General features: G+C 50.1%; 1 protein-coding gene across 1 annotated transcript in view; it reads right to left on the bottom strand.

Annotated features, from left to right (window-relative positions):
* Window positions 1-3,738: 3,738 nt before the first annotated feature.
* Window positions 3,739-22,439, bottom strand: part of LOC147608706 (calmodulin-binding transcription activator 6-like) — an 85,246-nt gene continuing 66,545 nt past the window's right edge. Inside the window, exons 10-12 of the mRNA XM_086788352.1 lie at window positions 9,613-10,201; window positions 4,581-4,874; window positions 3,739-4,301 (exon numbers count right to left, since the gene is read on the bottom strand). Coding sequence (XP_086644478.1) covers window positions 4,245-4,301; window positions 4,581-4,874; window positions 9,613-10,201 — 940 coding nt within the window. The 3' untranslated portion in view covers window positions 3,739-4,244. The remainder of the gene's footprint in view (window positions 4,302-4,580; window positions 4,875-9,612; window positions 10,202-22,439) is intronic.

Here is a 22,439-nt window from a genome sequence, read left to right as displayed (position 1 = left end):
GAATGAAAATACAATACTTAAATGCTCTTTATGAGTTCTTATTATTCAAATCTGATAAGGTTTATTTTCCCTTTTCTAAACCTTCAACAACACTCTGATACGTAGATTCAATGGGATCAAGAAAAAGTACCTTTAACTAGGCCAAGAAATTGGTAGAAACTTTGACTTTCCAACTTCTTTGGAGATACATGAACAAAAATGTGTATATACAGATCTCCTAAGTCATGAACCATAGGCAAAAAAATCTAGTAGAAACATATTATAAAGGCTCTAGTTGTAACACATAGCAATATAGTTTATCCTATCTAGTGATTAAAAGTATTCTGAGGTGATTTTCCAACAAGCATGACCTTACTAGTGGGTTATATTACCTTTGTCAACAACACCATTTTTGTGAGATGTTCAAGGATACTTGAGCTACATTCTATGGGATAATAATAGTGCTATTGTACGTAACATGATTGTTCTATAAACCATGAACTAAATATTTGACTAGCCATTATATTAAATTGTATCTTTCTTTCATCTGAAAAAACTAGAGTATGTGAAAATAGGTGATGATACTATGCATCCTATTACACATGTTGGTAAGGTGCCATTGTCTATGCACGGTGGCAAATACAAGTATGTAGCTGATGTACTTCATGTTCCAAATATTACAAATAACTGAGTTCCAGTTGAAAAAATGGTTAAGCAAGGTCTACAACTAAGCTCTCATATGTTTTGTAGAAGATTTTACTAATGAGCGCTGCGAAGGGCAACATAATCAAAAGAATTATTTACATTAGATGTAAATATGCTTGAAGTGAGGCTACAATGTTTGCACATTGTATAGGTGTGATTGTAAACATTGACATTTAGTATAAATGTATCGATCATGTCAATATGGGTTGAAATGGTGCTCCCTGACATAGTAGTGCCAAAAACTTCATGGGTTGTTCCAGTCCTCATTAAAAAACAAAAGAGGAAAGCAAAGTGAAAAAAAGACAAAGCAAAAGCATGGATAGCTTTTTAAGAAAAAAAGAGACTCAAAAAATAGCGACTTAAAAAATGCCATGATCCATTCGAGCACCCATAGTTCACGGTCTACCAATGCTCCTAACAACGTGGATGTCCTACATTCTTCCATTCTCATGGACAGCCCAACCTCATTCCCATCTGTCTTATTAACTAGCCACGTTACACATCAACCAGTGTCAAAGAAAGCAGAGTGTTGGAGTTCTCACCGGAAGAAGCTTCTACATGGGCCCACCTTTTGCGCAATGTGCATGCACGTCACCTGTAATAACCATGGGCTCTTCATGGCATAGAAACATAGACATTGTTCTTTCATGAATCTGCGTTGAGCCTTATCACTAACAGTCATCCAAGTACATTTCTGGATGGAGGGACCATGACGGGCATAAGCCTAGCAACCTTCCCGAATCAGTAGGAACCTTCCGTGGCCTCGTTTTTGGATCACCCCACCCAATGATTCACATTGCATCTATCCCAAGTGCTTGACAACGCCAAACCCCTCGAGCCACCGAGGCCGCCCAGCTCCATTGTAGCTGTGGGCAAAGCCATGCGCAAGTTCACTACCATGCCTCTAACAATGTAATGATCTTGACTCTCCACAAAACAAGATGTCAACCAACATAGAGAGTCGAAGAAAGCAGTTGAGTTAGAGAATTCTTCGTGTTGGAGAAGTGCACCACACGAGCACACCTTCCATCCATTACCCATGCATGTCATAGAAAATTTCACTCTATGGACATCACATTTTTTTCACGTCACATCTGACGGCACATACATACATATACACCTACAACTTATCTCGTCAACGCCAACCATCAAGGAACATCTTTAGATAGGGGAACCATGGCAGACACAAACCAACCATGGTACAATCCATCACCTGGAGAACCCCCAACCTTGCAACCTCCAACAAGCTTTCATGCATGTATCCTCTGTTTCAAGCCCAATTCATCACCAACACCAACTCACCCTAGCCAACGTATTCACCATGAAGAAGCCTCATCTCTCAGCATCATGCTATGAGATTAGGACATACCCTCACGTCATGCCATGCAATCTGGATTGCCGTTTACCCATACAAATCATTTCATGGGTGATCCTTGCGTTCATTCTGCCAATCATAGGCTACGACTATCTAATGTTGAAGAATCCATGCCACTTCCATAACCAATGGAGGCTTGGCATGAAGGACCTTTACATTGCCTATCACTTTCCATACATTCTCAGCAAGTTTCATGCCATCACAGATCCCCAAAGCTTCACATCACTTTGCCATGCATCCGGCTACGTTGGCCCCGAACTATAACACTTAACCTCGACCACACCAACCTCATGGCGTACCTTGCACCACCCAAACCTTTCCACCTTGATAGTAGCTCTACCACTGACTTAGGTCGACTTAGGTGACATGAGAACAAATTCACCATTAGGAAAAGAGATATATCATAGATTAACATGGTTTCGTCTGTTCGCCCTACTATAAGGCACTTTGCAATCTTGCATACTCAAATGGACACTTAACTTTTATAAGTCGATGCTAGAGCATATAAAGTGACCTTATCTTACGTTTAATATCAAATAGTACATAGTTTCTTAAGACTAGTAATAGAGACCAATCCATTTTTATGTTAAATTAGCTTAGCATAAAAACTAATCACTTTATAAGTCATTTTTTACAATAAGCAATACACAATCATTCCCTTGTAATAGTTTTCTTATGAGCTCTCTTTCTTCCCTCTTTTGCTTGTTTGCATGCTATTGGATTCTTACATGCTTGATGGATGCTTGTTTGCATAGGTGTGATTGTAAGCCTCCCTCTTCCATTAGTTTTTTCTTTCACCACCATTTGTGAGAGAGAACCATCGTGAAAGACCAAGGGAGATGTTTTTATTTTGGCTGCACGCACTTTCACATTACACTAAATTATAGAGAAAGTAATCATTCCATAGCAAACATGCTATTCAAGTTAACTTATCTTAGCCTTGCCGAAGCATGTGTCCTTAGGTTGTGTCTTCAAGCCACAAATTTTGGTTGCATGCACTTTCACATTACACTAAATTATAGAGAAAGTAATCATTTCATAGCAAACATATTATTCAAGTTAAGAACTTATCTTAGCCTTGCCAAGGCATGTGTCGTTGGGTTTTGTCTTGGAACTGCAAATGCAACTTCCCAGTTCTGACTTTGTTGTCACATTAGAATGTTCCTTGCCAAAGAGGTGAAGGGAGAGCTCTCAATGTCTAGATAAAGGCAAGAAGAGACCTCTAACTCTTTTAAGGGGGGTGGTCAAGTCTAGCTTGGCATAAAAATTTAAGTTCATGCACAAGATATAACCACATGTGAAAAGCATGAGTCTTTCATGCCTACAGACTTGGCCCCACACGTATCATTAGTGTACATCCTCTATGATCATTGAAATCCTCCAAAGACCGTTGTTGTGCCACGGTTTGGCTTTGCAAGACATCGGCTTCAAATTGCGTTTTCAAGTTGGCTATGTACATAGCATTTGGTGCATATATTCCTTTACAAGATCTATTGAGATAGCTCTTTTGGCATCCCATTGCCCATGTCCAAGGCCCGATCATGCTGCAATTGCTACATTGCTCAATCTTTAGCATTCACACCTTCCATTGGAAAAGGGTGTAGAAGGGGGAGAATCGCAGAAAAAGGGGGAAATATCCCAAAAACAGAACAGGCAGAATTAACCACCATAAGGATATGTACAAATAACTCCCTCTTTGTTTGTTTCATGAGAACTAACTTGCAAGGAAAGGATACAAACATCGTACGTGTTACACAACAATATACATTCAACGTTCCCATCTCACCTGTTCCTGATTCTTTTCCATTAAGCTTCCACTCCTCTCACATATTATCGTGAGACACCTGATACCATATCCTCCTCTCCAAAGAAAGCCAACATTCCTTTAACTCCTTAACTTCAGCCCCAAATGTTTTCTCACAATGGGACCTTTGAAAAGAGAACCGACCTTTGATGTACAGAATCACTACATCACTCACAAAAAGCTGTGAATTGTACACGTCTGTCTCTCCGACCAATCCTTATACAAAAAACTACGGTCACTTAAGATGAGTATGACTCAGAGTTCGTGGTTGCAAACCAGCCAAAACTATAAACAAGCTTCTCCTGGCACAGTAGGATGTGCATGAGACCATCCAAGAAAGAGCAGTACCGATGCCATATGATCCAGAAGATTTACACAAGGTCATCCTGTGTTCTCCCCCAAAGCTTTGTTCCATGTATCAGGCTTATATTCAGTAACCTGGAAAGAAATGGGGCATTGGAAAACCGAGGGCAATGTTTCCAAGTATTCAGAAAGGCTCGACTTAGTGGGTCAGCTTATCATGGGAACAGATGAAAAAACACAGACAGAAATTTAGGCTGGGTACAGAACAGTCCCCACCAATGTTTTGGCAGGCAGTTGAGCCTGCACCCACCCTGACGACTGTTCTGTGCCCAGATTTAGGGATGCACACTGAAGCCGTGTTAGACCCCGACTCGAAAACAAAACTGTTCTGAGCCCAGATTTAACCAAATTTACCTTCGCTTGTTTAAAATTTTCTTGCATGCGCCTGTATTGCAGTCTTGCAAGGTGTGACCTCACCATAGATTGAACCAGAACAACAGCTCGATCCAAAGAATCTTCGACTTTTTTCCTGCCAATCTTGAGAAAATCATCGTTGTCTTTACCTTCAATGGTAAAAGTAACCTCTGCCTGGTAACCACGCAGCCCTTTGCGCCTTTGTCTCCATCGTAAAACTGCCTTTTCCAAAATTCCGACAGACCAAATAATCTTGTGGTATTGTTTCCGTGCTTTGTGCATTCGGAAGTAAGCCTGTGAAAAAAAAAAAAAAAAAAAACCCTCAAATTTATCATTGTGATCCTTCTTCAGGCTATGAATTTCATTAACTGTGACTGATCTAACTTTTCTAAAATGTTTTCTACTCTTTAGGTGAGGGGTTGATATACATGGTCCGTACAAAAATCCCTACAGCAGCTCCACGCATTTAGGGTCAGGGAAGCCTACACCAGGACCAGGTCACAACGAGTCTTGAACATGCAGGAGGAGGGTTATAGCAGAATACAGCACTTTTACCCTCCTGTGTTTGAGGAGGCCTCTGAAGGCATGCATATTTGCCTGCAAGCACTATCATGTCAATGGCATTTAAGAACTGTGTGGACACTTGTTACGGTTGCTAGCTGCATTGTGATTTTGATGAAGTAAACCCACCACCAAAACTGACTCTCAGCTGGTCATGGGCATTGGTACAATCCTTAGGAGCAGATAAATGCGATCGGGTGCCCCAAGGTGTTCCAAGCAGCTCAACTTTCAAAATAAATAAGAAACACAAAAAGATGGAGAGTTCTCGGAAGCCAAACTGTGTCATTTAAAACAAGGAGTAAAACACCCAATTCTGAAATTATAATGGCCTGGAAAAGGAGTAAAACACCCAATTCTGAAATTAAATGGCATGGAAAAGGAGGCTAGTATTCCTCGCCATTCAATCTTTATGGCGTCACGTTAGCATAGTTGGGCTGACAACAAGGGTCCACTCCATTGACTGGCACATTCCAAGAGTTTGGGAAATGGGAAGAAGGACCTCAAAAACAAGACGAGCCTGCATCCCATGGAGAATCGACTGGTACATGTATCCCTTCATCAACATGCAAAATGACTGTGCTGGCATACAGAATCAGCTTTTCAGCTCTCCATAGAAGCTGCACCTGATGTGGAAGCCATCACTTTTGTTTGAGGTGGCCTTTTCCCTTCTTTTCAGAGTGTTTGCTTCTGCACCAGCTGAACCCCGCTCACCTTGTCAAATGAAAAGAGCAAGCAAATGCACTTGATCATCACCCATGTTGCAGCTAAATCTGTGATCATCAGGTTTTCACTCTTGCAGCCTGATCACAAACTGGCTACTCCCTAGTTATTCTAAGGAGTCTCATTGCCATTCATAGATGTGGCCCATGGATCAGGTTTTTGGTTGATTTTGACTTCCTGGACTTTCCTCCACGAGCACTCTCTTACAGCACACCACCTTATGGAGGAAGACAAAAATGTCTTCCCAACCACCCTCCATTTTCTAAGATCGTTGACATACTACTTTCCTAGTTTATCCGCCATAGAGGGGACACATGGGAGTGATAATCCACGTGCTACATCTTATGTATGCCCCCCACTCTATGACCCCAATCAACAGCTAATACCATGTCTGTTAGAAATACACCAAAATACCATGTGACATTGGGGATACGGGCATCCGGTCGTTAGGTTTATAGCCAACTTGGTGTGAACACTCTAGGTGTGAGCAACCTCTTAGTAGGGTCAAAAGATAGCGTTTAATGCCTATAAAAGGGTATTGTACTTGGTGATCCATTCATATCTCATTCTCATTTATAATACAATCACCTTGTGTTGTGCCCAACTTGCTCTCTCTTTTCTCTCTTCTTCTTCCTCCTCAACCATGAAGAGATTCCATCCTTCATAGCTCCATGGTTGGACCTGTGTGATTGCCAACATGGTATCAGAGCCATGCTTCTCAATGATTCATGCTTAATCCTTGCTCATCATCACATTCCCTAATCATGTTTAGTGAGAAATTACCCATTTTATCAATTTTCCTCTTCCTTGCAAAAATGCAGCTCTACCCCTTGCTGGTTTTTTGATTGGTTCTCCTTCCATACATAATATCTTGCAAAACCCTCTTAGCCACACCTTCTTAACCCTATTGCCAAGCTACAGCTCAAGGGGTTCATCAAAAGACGCCTCAAATCAGCCGCCTCAGACACTGCAAGACGGCATTTTTTTTCACGAATTCGCCATCGTCGCTTCGAATCGACCCAATTCCTTTCAGCACTAGCAACTATGTGGTAAGAGCTACAAGCTCATGAAATTTGGGCCTATTTGGTCTATAGGCATAGCCGGGAGTAGTTGATTTAAAAAAACGCTACAATTTTGGAAAAAATGCAATGCCCGCTTAAGTGATCCAAATCAGCGCGATTCCCCGCCACCCCGGGATTTTTGGAGGGCAAGATAAGGCAGAGACCTCCTTAAGGATTCAATGCATTATCATTTGGAAGGAACATGCATCATCATCATGTGAGGCTTTATGAACACATTGAGAATATGATCCGTCTTTGCCTACATGGATTTCATTACACAATGAAATCAAGGATGAAGAAGACCAAGGGCTACATCAACATCAAGATCTACATCGACATAAAGAAAATCAAGAGCTACATCGACATTACGAGCTACATCAAGAAGATCCTCAGCATATTGGTCATCAAGGGGGGACTCTCCCTTTATTTTTAATTCCTATTTTATGTTGAGCCATGGGTTCTCTGTCCAGGTCGTGCCCCAAAATCTGAATCTTTTAGATTTTTGGATTTGTTATATAGCCTTGATGTTACAAAAGGCATAGGCGGCTTCCTAAACCAGCCAAGGCCAGCCCACCTGTGGTCACCCCTCTATCCTAAGTGAATTGTAATCATAATTAGAAGTCTAGCATCTGTCATCATAACTGGCATTGTAAACCTGATTGGAGTAAGACCTATGAGCACCAACATGGTCATCATAGCCAGCATTGTAAGCAGTAACTAGAGCTAGCATTGACATCATAGTAGCCATAGATATTTTGTTGAGGGAGGGTGTTAGAAATACACCAAAATACCATGTGACATTGGAGATACGGGCATCTTGTCATTAAGTTTATATCCAACTTGGTGTGAACACTCTAGGTGTGAACAACCTCTTAGTTAGGGTCAAAAGATAAGGTTTAATGTCTATAAAAGGGTATTGTACTTGGTGATTCATTCATATCACATTCTCATTCATAATACAATCACCTTGTGTTGTGCCCAACTTGCTCTCTCTTTTCTCTCTTCTTCTTCCTCCTCAACCATGGAGAGATTCCATCCTCCATAGCTCCATGGTTGGACCTGTGTGATTGCTAACAATGACTTCTACAGTGATGGGTCACGTGAGCACACTCGTTGAGGCCTAGCTCAGCTAGGCGGCGATATTGTTTTTCTCTAGAGACCCAATGGCGCCGCTAATTACCAGCGGAGCATGGATGTTGTAGGTGTCAAACAATTGCACCCATGGGCTAGGGTTTTCCAAAGAGAGAAACAAGAGTACGGCAGAATCACACACACACAACAGTCCTAAAGTATTGCTCCGTATTATGTACAAGAAAGAAGTAATACAGCTTAAATTCAAGTACAAGATGTGGCTGAGAATGAAGACGTCGAATCACAGCCCTATGTCCTACAGTACCCTCCTGGCTAGCACTTCGCCTTTAGAGAAACGCTATGTGAGGTCCAACAATGAGGAAAGTAGATGAATATGACGATTTGGCTACCCAATATATATATACGTACCAATGCTCCTAGTTGGACAATAGTACTGCTGTCAGCCAGTTGAACCCAACTGCCACGTCATCAGTGCCACCTCACCATTGCCACATCATCACTGCCACTTGTCACCTGCGCTGTCCCACCCTGCCCACGGCTGCTGTCTGATGTCTGGCTCTGACCTGCATAGTCGTAGGTGTGGTGAAGAAGGGACCGGTGAAGGTAATCCCCAGATAGATATATGAAGCAACTGGTTTCCACAGCCTCACCGTCTGGCTGCCACCTGATGTGAGGTGTAGCTGACGCACCAGGCCATAGAGGATAAACCAAGCTCAAAGCATCTACAGCTATAGTCTGTAAGGGAATAACAGGAGCTCTCACTATACCACAACATCTACAAGCAGCCTAGTGTGCCCACACAATACAACACATTTCCAATCAGAAGGAGCCTTGCCTCATGTCTTAACTAGTCCCATATAGTCATGGTAGACAGACGTGGATCTCTACATTTCCAATCAGAAGGAGCCTTGCCTCATGTCTTAACTAGTCCCATATAGTCATGGTAGACAGACGTGGATCTCTACAATGTCCTAAACTCTCTAGACTAAGCCCTATTATATAGCAAGAGCCTTGACTAGTACTCACAGATGCTAATAATTCAAAAACACTTGTTTTGTCCTGAAACCTCTCTCCTACCAAGAAGGCCTCTAGTGTCCACCCCTGCTTGCTATAAAGATATGTTGATGTCAGTCCAGGCCCTTGAGCAAGTGAAGGCCTTGTGCCCATAGGATCTTAACCTACACCTGGAATGGGCACTGACTAATAGAGATGGTCAACAATCCTGCAGGACTGCCAAGTACAAAAGCAAGAGTTTCTTGCATATTTAGAGCGAGACCCTTTCTTGACTGAGACTGGTTTATCAAACGACCAGCTAAATTTGGACATGACCAAGCCTTTCACTATAAGAAGCAGTCTACCCACAGGGTCTGTCTTTCACCACAACCAAATACCATTCCATTTCTAGGCAATGTCTTTCAACCAAAGCATAGCAGAAAAATTGGCAACATCCACCAAGACCCTTGCGAGGTGTCATGATCAACAATATATGTCCTTGAGAGAGAGCATAACAACATCAGAAGCACCTTCAATTCCCCACACTCATTCCGACCAGATTTTTTTTTTTTACCAACAAGGAAACCAAACAGCCCACAACTAACCTGGATTTTGATGACATTTTGCCGGAGATTAAGATAATCCTTCCTGCTCTTCCAACCACGGTATCGGTTCTGAATTTGCAAGGCTGCATTTTGCTTGATTTTCTGCTCCCGGTGGTTCCTGTAAGCTTTTTGAATCCTCTGAACAGCCATTTGTTCTTCTGTTGAGAACCCATACTCATCAACCTCTTCAATAGCATGCAAGCGCTCTCTCATGAAATACTCTCGGAAGGCTGCATGTATCCGTGCTGAAGCTGTGGTGGCATGCCCTATTGCAGACAAGGATTCCTCGAAAGCAAGCTTGTCCTCGATTGTCTTTACACTCCTTTGTAAGCTCACACTTCTTCTCAGGTACTCCACAACCCGATGCCCTTCATCGTCCGCAGACTGTTTGTCGCGATCATTCTCATGAAGGGTCAGCACTTCAAGATGAGATGACAGGGCCTGCTCAGATAGGTAGCCTGCTAGACCATCATAACCTCCAGAGGCAGCAAGATCTGCAGGCGTACACCCAGAAGGATTTTCGGGTGTGGGATCAGAGAACAGTCCTGGTTTCGCACCAGCTGCCAACAGAGCTGCTACCATCCTTTCCCTGAACACAAAAGCCAACACAACCCACAAGAAAAATGAGAGTTTTATCTGTATGAACGTAGTAACTTATACATCAGTATACAAGAGGTCAGAAGCAGCAGGGCAAAACAAATAATTTTTCCTTGGTAGAGCCACATGGTAACTTTTGAAAAATAAATAAAAGTATAAGACCTCCTTTTGTTAAAATTCTGTCAAAGTTGCACTACAGGTTAGTTGGCTTGCAACTCACTCAGATGACAGGATGTTATGCCTGCCTAAGAAGAGCGCCAAAGGCATGGTGACTAGCATTCAAGATGAGGATGAAAGGGACAGGTCTACCACGTCCCTGAGCTCCCTCCCCTGCCTGTGGCCTGCCTGCAAACCTTAGCCTCCTTCGCCCCCAGCTCCCGCCTCCCCCTCTCCTTCTTGCGCAGCTGCGCTTGCACCCCCCCCTTCTTCACTGCACCTTCCTTGCCGCCTCCTCTCCTCCTGCACGTGCCCCCTCCCCCCTTGCCCTATCGCTTGCCCCTCTCTGCCAGCCCTTCCCTCCCCCTCTCTGTGTACGCGCACCCCCCCGCCCCCCTTGCCCTTTCCCGCCTCTTTCCTTTCCTTTCCTTTCCCCCCTTGCCTTGTCGGATTCTGTGCCTCATATGATATCTATTCCCAATCTTCGGGGCCATCCCATTATGCAGGGAGTGGAGTATTCCGGCCTTCCAGTCCAATGCTTTATTTGTAGACAGATGGGTCATCTGGCCAAAGTTTGCACTCGACGTCAGACTAGGCGACCACCCCCGGTGGTTTCCCCTCCTACTTCCCACTTAGATCCTCATCAGGGGACCGAGGGAGGAGCAGGTTCCCAAGCCACGGAGCACCAAGTTCCAACCTTGGATGACCCATCAGCCGGATAGTCGTAGACGGTTGGCCCCCGCCTCGGTTGCCAACCGAGCGTCGCCACCATGCGCGCCAGGCTAGCAACATGCAAGAGGATTCGGTTCTGTCAGAGAACCGTTTCGAGCACTTATCACAGCACCCGTCCGCAGACAACGGGCCCCCTCCAGTCACGGAGAGGGTCCCCCCCCCCAAGTGGCGGCCGATTCCTCGTCGCGACTTCTCCTCTGACCTTCAGTGCCCAGTGGGGCAAGTTGACCCCACCCTCACTTCGTCGAGCCTCCTCCAGCACCTTCCTCTCCGATGGATACCTTTCAGCAGCATCCCTCTCCAACCTCTCAGCAGCATCCCTCTCCAACCTCTCCGTATTCCCACTCCCCCTCGCCTCCTCCCCTGCCGCCTTCCCCACCCTCGCCCCCGACTCTTCTCACAAAAGCTCCATTTGCCCCTTCCTCTTTCTCCGTGCCTACAACCCCCCCCCCCCCCCCCCCCCGGCCTCTACAGAGCATTCCCGTCGGCCCCCTGCAGCCCCTCTGACCCGAAGAGGAGACAGCCGGCAAGTACCGTTCGCCGCTTGATTCATCGTTTCTCAGAGCCGGTGGAGATGACCATTGCGGCTCCGGATCCCCGACGTTCTTACTCATCTATGGCCTTTGGCCAATATGGAGCTTGGTGGATCAGCCCAGATGGTGACCTCCAACCTCGAGGTGCTACTTTTTGTGTTCATGCATACCTCTCGCAGTACCTCTCCCCCCTTCTTACAGATACCTCCATTGTGATCGATGGAGCACAAAGTATGCATACTCTCGTGCTCGGGCAGAGTGGCAGTACATGGAGGGCAGGATCCACGCCCACTTGGCGCGACTCCACATCAGGACAAATTGTGACTATTCCCCGTCTAAGCCCGCGCCCAAGACTCTTCAAGTGGAGGGCAATTCCGGTGGTTCCGCCTCACACAGAGATTGATATGAGGATTGTCTCATGGAATATTCAAGGCTTAGGGGGACCTCAGTGCTTTCAAAGACGAGGCGTACTTAGAGGAGAGTTGCATCGAGCTATGGTGGGGGGATCTATCGACATTCTTTTCCTACAGGAGCACCATCTTACTGAGGGGCGTACCCACCAATGCGAGAAGATTCTACCAGGCAAGAGTCATGCTTTTTGGTCTCCATCCTTCGGCCCTTCAGGGACGCAACGAGGAGTCTCTCTCTCTCTCTCAATGAGCAGCTTCTATCGTCTGTAACAAGATCAAGAGTCATAGTTCCAGGACGTGCTCAATGGGTTACCATTCTGATTGGAGAGGATAGCGTTGGCTTCCTCAACATTTATGCCCCGAATGCGGCTGCACGCTGAGCTATCTTTTGGAGCATTGTCCAACAGGCCCTGCCCCAGGCCGATTTTTGGTGCATGGGCGGTGACTTCAACATGATAGAGGCAGCAGAGGACAGACTTGGAGGTGGCAACGCAACTGTCTAAGGGGTGGAGTACTTTGCATGGGAGGAGATGATACTGATGCTTAGGGGACAAGACCCTTGGCATCTTCCAGAGTTTGGCTGTAGCCCTAGGAGTCTTAGCTTCTCTCAATCGGATAGGCGGAGCATCGGCCCCAACCTCTCGGCTCGACAGATTTAATGTTGACGAGTGGGCTTGCAACCGTGGAGGCATGGTTAGGCACTACATTTTCAAATCATGCCCCAATTATTCTATCCCTCCAGGATTCCAGACAACCTCATTCAGGACCCCAAGATTTGTAGCCGGATTGAGCAAATATGGGTGGGTCTGGACTGTTCCTCAAGATCTACAGCATGCACTTTGGATGAGGGCCTTGGGGAGGTCAATATTTTCTTGCAGGAGGCAGCCCAGAGTAGATTGGAGGGATTTCGGGAGCAGGAAAGGAATCTGAGGAGGGGCCTAGCCTCCTTACAACGTCTTCAAGAGAGTTCCCCGGACAGCCCGTGGATTGAGTGTCAGATCGCTGCCACCCGAACGTAGATTCGGTCCATTTAGGAGAGGAGGGTGGAGTATAGATACCATGCCAGGGCCTCATTCTCGACTCAGGCCGGTGACAGAGTTTTTTTTTTTTCCGAGAAAAGATCCTTTCATTAGTTATATAAAAAAAACGCCCGTAGGGCTACAAAAGATCGCTCCTGCTCTTAAAAGAGATAGAGCAGCGAATACATCATGGCAGCCCGGGAGACTCTCCCTAGGTGCTGCAAAATACAAGCATCAGCACAAAGAACTGAGCGGCTAAATCATACTATAGGGGGGGGGAAGAGCCAAACAGGTGGCCTGTAGTGCCAACGGGGGGATCCCGTGTGTAAAGTGTAGAAAGGGCCACTGCGCCAAGTGGTGTGAAAGGCCTGGCGCCGTAAGATCGCCTCATCCGCGAATCGCCCCGGATGCGGTCGTACTGTCCTCGCAGGGTGTGGATCAACTCCTGCCAAATCCCCCGTACAGTCTCTGCTGGTGGCTCCAATCTCCCCTCAAAGGCCGTAAAGCACCGGGCCCTCCAAGTGAACCAGATGGTGAGGCTGCTGAGGAGCTCCCATCGTAAATCCCTCTCCTGTGTCCAGCTGGCGGACGAGAAATCCGGTGCCGGAACCAGGCGAGGCTGGCCCCTAATAAATCTGATGGCCTGACTGCCCTGCTCCATCTCATAGCCCAAAGCAGGCCCTGACGAAGTCGACCAAGCAGCGGCACCCCACGTAAACATACCCTCTGGAGAGAGGGGGACCAGAATACGCAGCATCCGCAGCCAAATCTGCTGTGCCTGAGGGCAGTCCCAAAGGCAATGTCTCTGTGTCTCCATAGGGTGGCCGCATCGGACGCAGGCCGCCGGAAGACCGCTGTAAACAAGCCAAGTACCAACTGCTGAGCCCCTGTGGGCGACCAGCCACTGAAAAGCCGAGATCCTGCGGGCCTGCCGACTAGCCCAGAGCCGAGCCCAGAAATCCTCCAGGAACTCCTGTGAGAGTCCCTGTAGTCGCCAATGCCCCGCTGCCGCTGGAGAAACCGTCCTCCTCGCCGTCAAAATATGCCGCCCCAGCCGAACGGTATACTGGAAAAAGGAGATCTCTGTGGCCTCAAGGGATGCATAAGGATCATGCCACTCGTACTCCCCGGGGTCCCACTGGAGCCGGGCCAAGGGGCGCGCTGCGTATGCCCAGATGCGCCAATCCGGGAGCACATCGGCAGGGTCGGGGTCAATATGCCACTTCCGAGAAGCGGCAGCCACTACCCGAATCCTCTGAAAGGTGCACTCTGCAACCAAAGGTGACTCCACCTCCACTCTCTGGAGTCTGCCCTCATCCTGAATCTCATAGTAGAGGCATCTGCCATCCTCAGTGCTAGCTCTGACAGCAATCAGGATCTCCAACTGTGTAAAGGCTCCCATCCACCGTGGGGCCACTGACTCGAGAGGTGTGAACCACTCCTCTGTGAGTGCCTCCTGAATATCATCCCTCATAATCAACCCCCCTCTGAAGTGACCCAGCCTCTCCACCTGGATCTCCTCTGGTAGACTGCAGAAAGCCTGCCAGTCTCCAAAACTACGAGCTGGGCCTGCCGCTAAAGGTCCCCAGGCTAGGCGAGGCCGAGAACCCAGCATATGACCCTGCTCCGTGCGAACCGCTGGGCTCCAGATGAGCGGCTGCCTGGCCCGCTCCTCAACACAAGAAGGAGGCCGCTGAGAGAGCCCCGGTCTCAGCAGCTCCCAAGCTCTCAGGATACTCAAAGCAAATCTGTCCTCCCATCCTCTACTGAGGCCTGTCCTCCTCATCTCTATGAAGATCCAGCGAATCTCTGGTGCCCAAGTACCCCCTGCAGGGGGCGCCCGAGCCTGCAGTCGCTGCAAGAGGAGCTCTTTCCAAGGCTCAGCGCCTGGAAGCAACCCCCGAACAATAAGCTTCCCCAATAAGGCTCTACTCTGATCGATTGGATCTATAATGCCCAAACCGCTCTGAGCCAGCGGAAGTGTAATAACTGCCCATGCAACCTTTGCCCGAGCTGGCTGACCATCCCGCCCAGACCACAGAAAGTTCCTGATCAGCCGCTGTACCTGGCTGATGCAAGAGCTCGAGAAAATCCAGCAAGACGTAATATACCACATGGTCGCTAACAGCACCTGATTTGCCACCACCACCCTTCCAGCCAAGGATAGTCGAGCTGTACTCCAATACAAGAGCTTCTTCCGAATGCTCAGAAGAAGCGGGGCAATCTGCTGCTCAGGTGACAAATCGAGGCCAATCTGGCATCCCAAATACCGCACTGCTGTGCCTGGAGGAATCCATCTAAAACCGGGGTCCGGGCTCCATGCCGGAGTGGGAGCACTACTGATCCAAAAGGCCACTGTCTTGCGCCAATTGATCAATGCTCCCGAAGCTGCACTAAAAACCTGGAGCGACTGCTCAGCCCGAATAAGATTGGCCTCTTGGCCATGCAAAAATAAGCCCGTGTCGTCTGCAAACTCAGCATCAAGCAAATCCTCCCCCCGGACTGGGAGCTGAAGTCCTCTCAAACCAACCTCCTCTGCCGTCAAATACATACTCATAGCCTCCGCAAAGAAGAGAAAAAGGAAAGGGGCGAGAGGACACCCCTGACGGACTGATCTGGTCAGCTCAAAACTCGGCCCCCGTCCTCCTGCAATCAGCACCTGGCTACGAGCTGTGGAATACAAAGCTGCCACCCCTCTGATCCATCCTGGCTCAAAGCCCAGACGAAGCATAGTGCCCTCTAGGAATCCCCAATCAACTCTATCGTATGCCTTCTCAAAATCGAGAAGCATCACGACCAAGTCCTCATCAAGAAATCTAGCTCGGGCCGTCGCCTCCCAGAAAGTAAAGATGTTGTCAAGGATACTGCGCTCCTTGACAAATCCTGTCTGAGTAGCATGAATCAACTCCCCCAAGAAGGGCTGGATCCTCAAACTCAAGGCCTTTGCTAAGACCTTGTAGACAGTATTGAGGATCGTAATCGGCCTCCAATGCCGAATGTCATCAGATACTCCCTCCCCCTTGGGGATAAGATAGATCAAGCCCTCTGAAAAGCTCTGCGGCATCACCCCAGTGTCCAAAACATGCTGGAAGCCCCTGCGGAGGCCTGGCCCCAAAAGGTCCCAATAGCGCATAAAAAAGGCCGGCGTCAGTCCGTCCTCCCCTGGGCAACTATGCCGCGGCAGGACCCTCAAGGCCTCGGCAAGCTCAATCTCTGACAGAGGCGCACCTAGAACTGTACGCATATGGTCTGTGACCCTCCTCTGTACATGGGCCCACACAGTCTGTCTGCAAACATCTCGATCCTCAGTGGCAGGCTCCGCTGAAAGCAGGTCACTATAAAATGCAGTGGCAATGGCTCTGATCTCCCCGAGCTCAGTAGCTACCGATCCATCCGGTCTACCAAGCTGGCGGACTCCTGCTCGCGCATGACGGGGTCCAGTGATCTCAAAAAACTCCCCAGTCACTCTATCACCAAGCTGCGTCCACTGAGAGGCCTGACGACGATAGTAAAACTCATGTCTCTGCTCCTCTACCTCTCTAACCTCCTGGCGTGCCTGGCTCAGCTGGGACACCACCCACTCACATGCAGGCTGCTGCTCCTGAAGGCGCTGTAGCGAAGCAAGGCTGCGTCTCAGCCGTTGCTCTCGCTCACGAATCTCTCCCAGTCGTGTCAAAGCTGCCGCGTGTAGAAAAGAGCTAAGATCAATGAGTCCCTGGGCACACTGGCCCGCTACATCCTGGTCAGAGCACTGACTATCATGCCAGATCCTCTCAATGTCCTCAGCGAGACTGGGATCTGTAAGCACCCTCTCTGGGATCCTCAACTGCAAGCTGGGCTCCCGTTTCCCCTCCTCCAATGTCAATATAACTGGCGCATGATCTGAAAATGAGGTGCCAGCGAGAATGCCGACGGAGCCCCCTCGCTCCCTAACCAGTCACCCACATAAAAGCGATCAATCCGTGATAGATTAGTCCCTCCCTACCGGCGATCCGACCGAGAGAAACTAAGACTGTCCTGAGACCGGGAGAAAGCCCCATGCTGCCATGCATCAGTGATCCTCAGTGTCATGCAAAACCGGTCCCAAGCTGCAAGCTCCGTGCCGTGCACTGTAACATGACTGCCTCCCACCCTATCTGCCGGGTCCTCAAGCATGTTGAAGTCTCCCCCAACACACCAATGTGCGGCCTCTGGCAATGCATCTGTAACCTGAGTCCAGAACTCTGCTCTGGCACTAGCATGATTGGGCGCATAGATGTTGAGCACACCCAATAGCTCATCATGCATCCTCAGAATGACATACTGTGCTCTACCAGGCACAATGATCCCTCGATCCACAATGGCCAGCCGCCATGCATCTGCAATAACCATGCATACTCCTCCCTGTCCACCCAAAGGACCAAACCCTGCAGACCAGAAAGTGTCCCATCTACCAGGCATCACTGAACCATATCTCCGGATCCTGCTCTCACCCAAGTGGTGCTCCTGCATCATCAGAATGTCAATGCTGCCACCAACCAGGCATCTCTGAAGCTCCTGCCTCAAGCAAGCCTCGATAGCGTATAAAGTGTGCTCCGCCAAGGCCCTGTACATTCCATGAGATGATCCTCATGGATGTCCTACTGAGGTGGATGCTGTCTCAGCCGTGCGGCGGGCCTTCGCAAGCGGCTTGGATGGAGAGTAGTCCCCATCCGAACGGCTGCGAGTCTGCCCACCCGGTGTACTGCAAGAATCCCGGATCAGGCGCCAGTGGCTGTGACCCATGGCGACTGCCTCCTGCTCTGACATAGTAACCTCATGTATACTCACATATCCTGGGTCGCGTGCCAAATCTGCCACTATGCGCACGACCAAATGCCGAATCCCGGATGTATCCACACTCTCGGGATCCAAGAAAAAATGAGCCAACTCCCAAAGTCGGCCTATCACATCTGTAACCTCCAAATCGCTCATGTGATGAGAAAACTCAACTGCCTGAGTCTTCAACGTGCTGAGAGCGAGCTCTAGAGTCCACTCCCGGTCACAAGGTCCACATAGAGGGAACGAGAAGGCCACCGCTGAGTCTAGTGCCTCCTCCCCGCGGGCCGGAGGTATCACTACATGCACTCGGATGGGTGCTGGCTCATGGGGGCCCTCTGCTCCAAAAAGCCGTGTGAAGGTATAATCAAACGCCTCCGAGCGCTGTCTAATGCCGAGGCGACTCAGCCGACTGCGGATAGATGAAATCCGTGAGGCCCTAATCGGCATAGGTCTCCTCTGTGATGCTCGAGCTAGGTCAGTGCTCAGCGCTCTCCGGACTGCAGGTGAGCGCCAGGGAACTGCCAGGGCCTCCCGGGAAGGCGAGGCGGGCGGAGGGGGAGGAGGGGGAGGCGAGGGAGGTGGGGAGGGAGCCGCTGCCGAAACCGGAGCGGAGACGGGAGGAGGCGAGGGTGGAAGCGGGGCGGTGGGGGGGGACGGGGGTGGGGGGGGTGAAGGAGGGGGTACTGGCATCTCCTGGTCCTCAGTCGCTGCGGGGGTCTCCTCCTGAAGGGGAGCAAAGCTGTTCCTCACGGGAACCCAATGAGACTGAGACTGTGGCTGCTGCTGCAACGGTCTCTGGGCGTGCTGCTGTGGCTGTCTCCCTCGGCAGCGCCCCTGTCCAGGCTGCCACTCCGAGGTCTCTGTGGCCTGAGCAGGTGTCCCGGAGGCAGCCTGCCGAGCCGAATCTGTGGGCGGGCCATCAGTAGCCTGTTGCTGTGGTGGTGAGGGTCGGGGTCTCCTGCGAGGGCAGGCCTTGGCCAGATGACCGACCTGCCTGCAAATGAAGCACTGGTTCGGGAGCCCCGAGAACTCCACTCTCTGATCTATCCACCCCCCCCCCTATCCTAGGTAGCTGAATGACCTTAGGAAGGGAGGAGATGTCAGATACCAACACTCTGACCGAAGGTAGCCCAGCTGCTCTGGCCACCACTGAAGCTGCTGAGGGGCCCGTCTCAAGAACCGAGCCCACCAATGCTCCGAGCCTGGAGAGGAGCGGAAGATACTCCCGGCGGAGACCAGGGAAACAAACTGTAATATGGAAGAGGCGCTCTCCATGCTCCACCGCAGCTGGGTCAAATCCATGCTGCCAAGGCCTGAAGAAAGCCCGAGCACCCCTGATGTCCAGAGGACTCATGACAAGGACCTTGGCAACGCTCTGGGCGGCCTCGAACTCGATCTGATAATGTCCCCGGCCCAAGAGCTGTACATCCAGGATCTTGCCCACATCTGCAAGAAGGCGGGCCTGAAGAAGATCCCTGATCTCCCCTCTGCTGGGGCGAGTGCCGACTATACGGCAGATGGTGGAATGAGCCTGGAGGCGTTCCACCTCTGCGGTGAGGCTCGCTTCCTCTTCCGGCGAAAGAGAAAGCCTGATGGGGATGTCCTCGGGGGCGGGCGAGGGGGCTGCGGATGAGTCCCTCTGAGGCGAGGCGGGAGGAGTCTCCATCAGAGTCTGAAGCTCAGGCGAAGGCGAGGCGAAAGCGGAGAACCTGCAAGAAACGGGCTGCACACGAAGAGGCGGAAGACCGGAAGAAGAGGAAAAAAAAAACAGAAACCCCCCTGGGGGTGAAGAAAAGCACGAAAGAGCAGGGAGGGGGCGAAAAAACCCCAAGGAGAAGCCCTGGGGGGGGCGGCAGCAACGAGAAGGGGGGGGGGGGGGGCGGGGCACTGCTGAGAGGAGGCGGGCGCGAGCAGGCGGAGAGGGGGGGGGGACGAATCAGGTGAAAAAAAGGGGAGGGAGGGCGAATAGGCGAAGAGGGAGGGGGGGGGGAGTCGGCGCGAAGAGGCTAGGAGGGGGGGGGATGAGATGGCGAGAAGGGGGGAGGCGCAGCAGCAGCGAGGAGGGGGGGCGCAAGCAGGCAAGACCGCGAGAAGAAGGGGGGGGGGGGGGGGGCGCAACGGCGAGAAGAAGGGGGGGGAGCAAGAAACGATGGCGGCGGAGATGGGCGAGCAGCGCAGGGGGGCGAAGGCGGGAGCTTCAGCGAGCAATCTTTTTTTAGGCCGGTGACAGAGTTACTGGAGACTTCTTTGAGATAGCCGGCCCTCACAAGAGGAGAGACGGTATTCGTAGGCTACGTGGCCAGGATGGAGTTATTGTTTCTGATCCCCCGCACGTGAGAGCCATCACCATGGATTTCTTCCGGTCTCTTCTCACTGGTGCCCCATTATCCCCCCAGGTGATGGATGCACGCAAGAGAGTTTGGAGACACACAAGAGGGGTGGTTCCCCCCTCCCTTCGGTCTTTCTTATTAACCCCTTTCACTGTAGAGGAGTTGGCGGAGGCGGTGAAGGCATTAACCAGGGGCAAATGCCCGGGGACGGATGGGCTTCCTACTTCTCTCTTTCTTCGCCATTGGGACCTCTTGCTGGAGATGTTGGGAATCTCCAGTGATTCGCGGAGGCGATAGAGATTTTCTGCCATGCATCAGGAGCACAGATCAACTGGCACAAGTCGTGTGGTTTTTGGGTAGGCTCAACACCCACCCCGACTTGGCAACCAGTTGAGGCTTTCCAGTGGATCTCGAGGGGCACTCCAGTCCGATACCTCGGCTACCAGGTTGGCATTGATATCTCTCCCGAGCAGCAACTCGCTCCGCTTCTTCTAAGTATTCGGAAGGAGCTTCTATACTGGAGCTCGGCGAGGCTATCCCTAGCAGGCAGAGTGGTGGTGGTGAACCAGGTAGTGGTGGTGGTGAACCAGGTACTGCTTGCCACCATGTGGTACATCACCTTGTGCTGCTTGGCCTTTTCTCAGGCTTGTATTGGCCAGGTATAGCTTTTGATCCGGAACTTCTTGTGGGCCGGAAGTGCTGGGAGGCCAACCAGGGCCAAGGTTGCATGGAGAGTGATCATTCAGCCACGTAGAGAGGGGGGGCTAGGCCTCATTGATCCAGCTATACAAAGTCGTGCCATGTTGGGCAAGTTGATTGTCAGAGGACTCCAATCCAGTGGTGAGCCTTGGAAGGATTTCCTCTTGGCCTAGATTCAATCCGCACTCCGAGCCTTGGAGGCCCGTGGATGCAGAGTACTAGATGGATCTTCATAGAGATGGGAGCCCGTGGTTTTAGTCCTGCCTTTGTGGACAGATTCGCAACTAGTCTACTTCGTGCTTGGGATCATCTCAAGCCAACCCTCAAACAGATTGTTCCAGTGGCCTCAGAGGAGCAACTTCAATAGCCTTTGATCTAGAGCCCCCTGATCCGTTTACCCAGTGGCCACATGCTAGGGGCCCGACCGCACATATCCTGGGGCGCCTTGAGCATGGGACCAGCCAGGTCTCTTGGAGATTGGGTTGCACACAAGCAGTTATCTCAAGAGGAGCAGGAGAGAGGCCTGACAGGGATCTGGGGTAGAGACACGCTCAGCATTGACACTGACTCAGCTATTCCTCTTGAGTGGCCGACTCCTATTCCAAACCCGACCCCCCCAATGTGGCTAGGCGTGTTCACCCGACACGATATTCTCGTGGCGGTCTATGGAGCAGATGAGGACAGTTGTCTGCTCACTTTTTCTATTGGATTACATGGCATATTAGAGAGATCAAAGCACCCCTTGGAGGATTTCAGAGACTGCACCTTGCAGAGGGTGAGGGTGATTGGTTTTCGGGCACGTGCATGGCACATAGATCCAGCACGGCCAAAGTGGCCAGGGAGAGATTTTGGCGGCTATGGATTTGGGAGTGCCGACCTCTCACGCGGTTGCAGTGGAACCCTGGAGAGTGGACGTGGCATGATCCCACATATCGAGTGGAGACTCTGGATGCCCCTTTCTTTGCATATACAGCGCGGCTCGGTCGCAGGATCGAGATTTCGGAGATAGATGGCACACCGGCAACAACAGCACACTAGCAGTTTCAGGGCCTATCACAGCGCTTCCTTTCAGATTTCTGGAAGAGGATTTGGGACAGCTGTCAGCTGAGGAAGATCACTCTCTTCCTTTGGTTGATGGCACACAGGAGTCTGGCAGTGGGTACTTGGCTGGCAGTCGAAGGTTGGTCAACAGCTTGCCCGAGGTGCGGCCACTCCCAAGAGTCTCAGCATCATTGCCTTTGGGATTGCCCTAAGGCTCAACAGATTTGGCAGGGGATTCTCCGCATCTTTGCTATGGACACGGCATCGACCCGGATTATCACTCAGGGTACTGTCGCTTGGGCCACCAAGGCTAGAGTGGTCAAGACTTATGAGGAGGATGGGGGAGGCCATGCCCTTCAGGTCTCCCACCATCGTATTGCAGTAGTACCAGTCACACCCCACCTGCAGGTGTTTGGTGACCAGGCTCATGCCAACGCTGGGAGATTTGCAGTAGCATAGCAGCCTGGCACATCTGGCGTGCTAGATGTAGCGAGGCCATCGAGGGTACCC

The sequence above is a fragment of the Cibotium barometz genome, chromosome 52 (assembly GCF_041138505.1).
Source record: "Cibotium barometz isolate CiBa-2024 chromosome 52, ASM4113850v1, whole genome shotgun sequence".
Classification (NCBI taxonomy): Eukaryota; Viridiplantae; Streptophyta; class Polypodiopsida; order Cyatheales; family Cibotiaceae; genus Cibotium; species Cibotium barometz.
The sequence above is the reverse complement of the archived record's forward strand: the minus strand, read 5'-3'. Positions and strand labels throughout refer to the sequence as shown.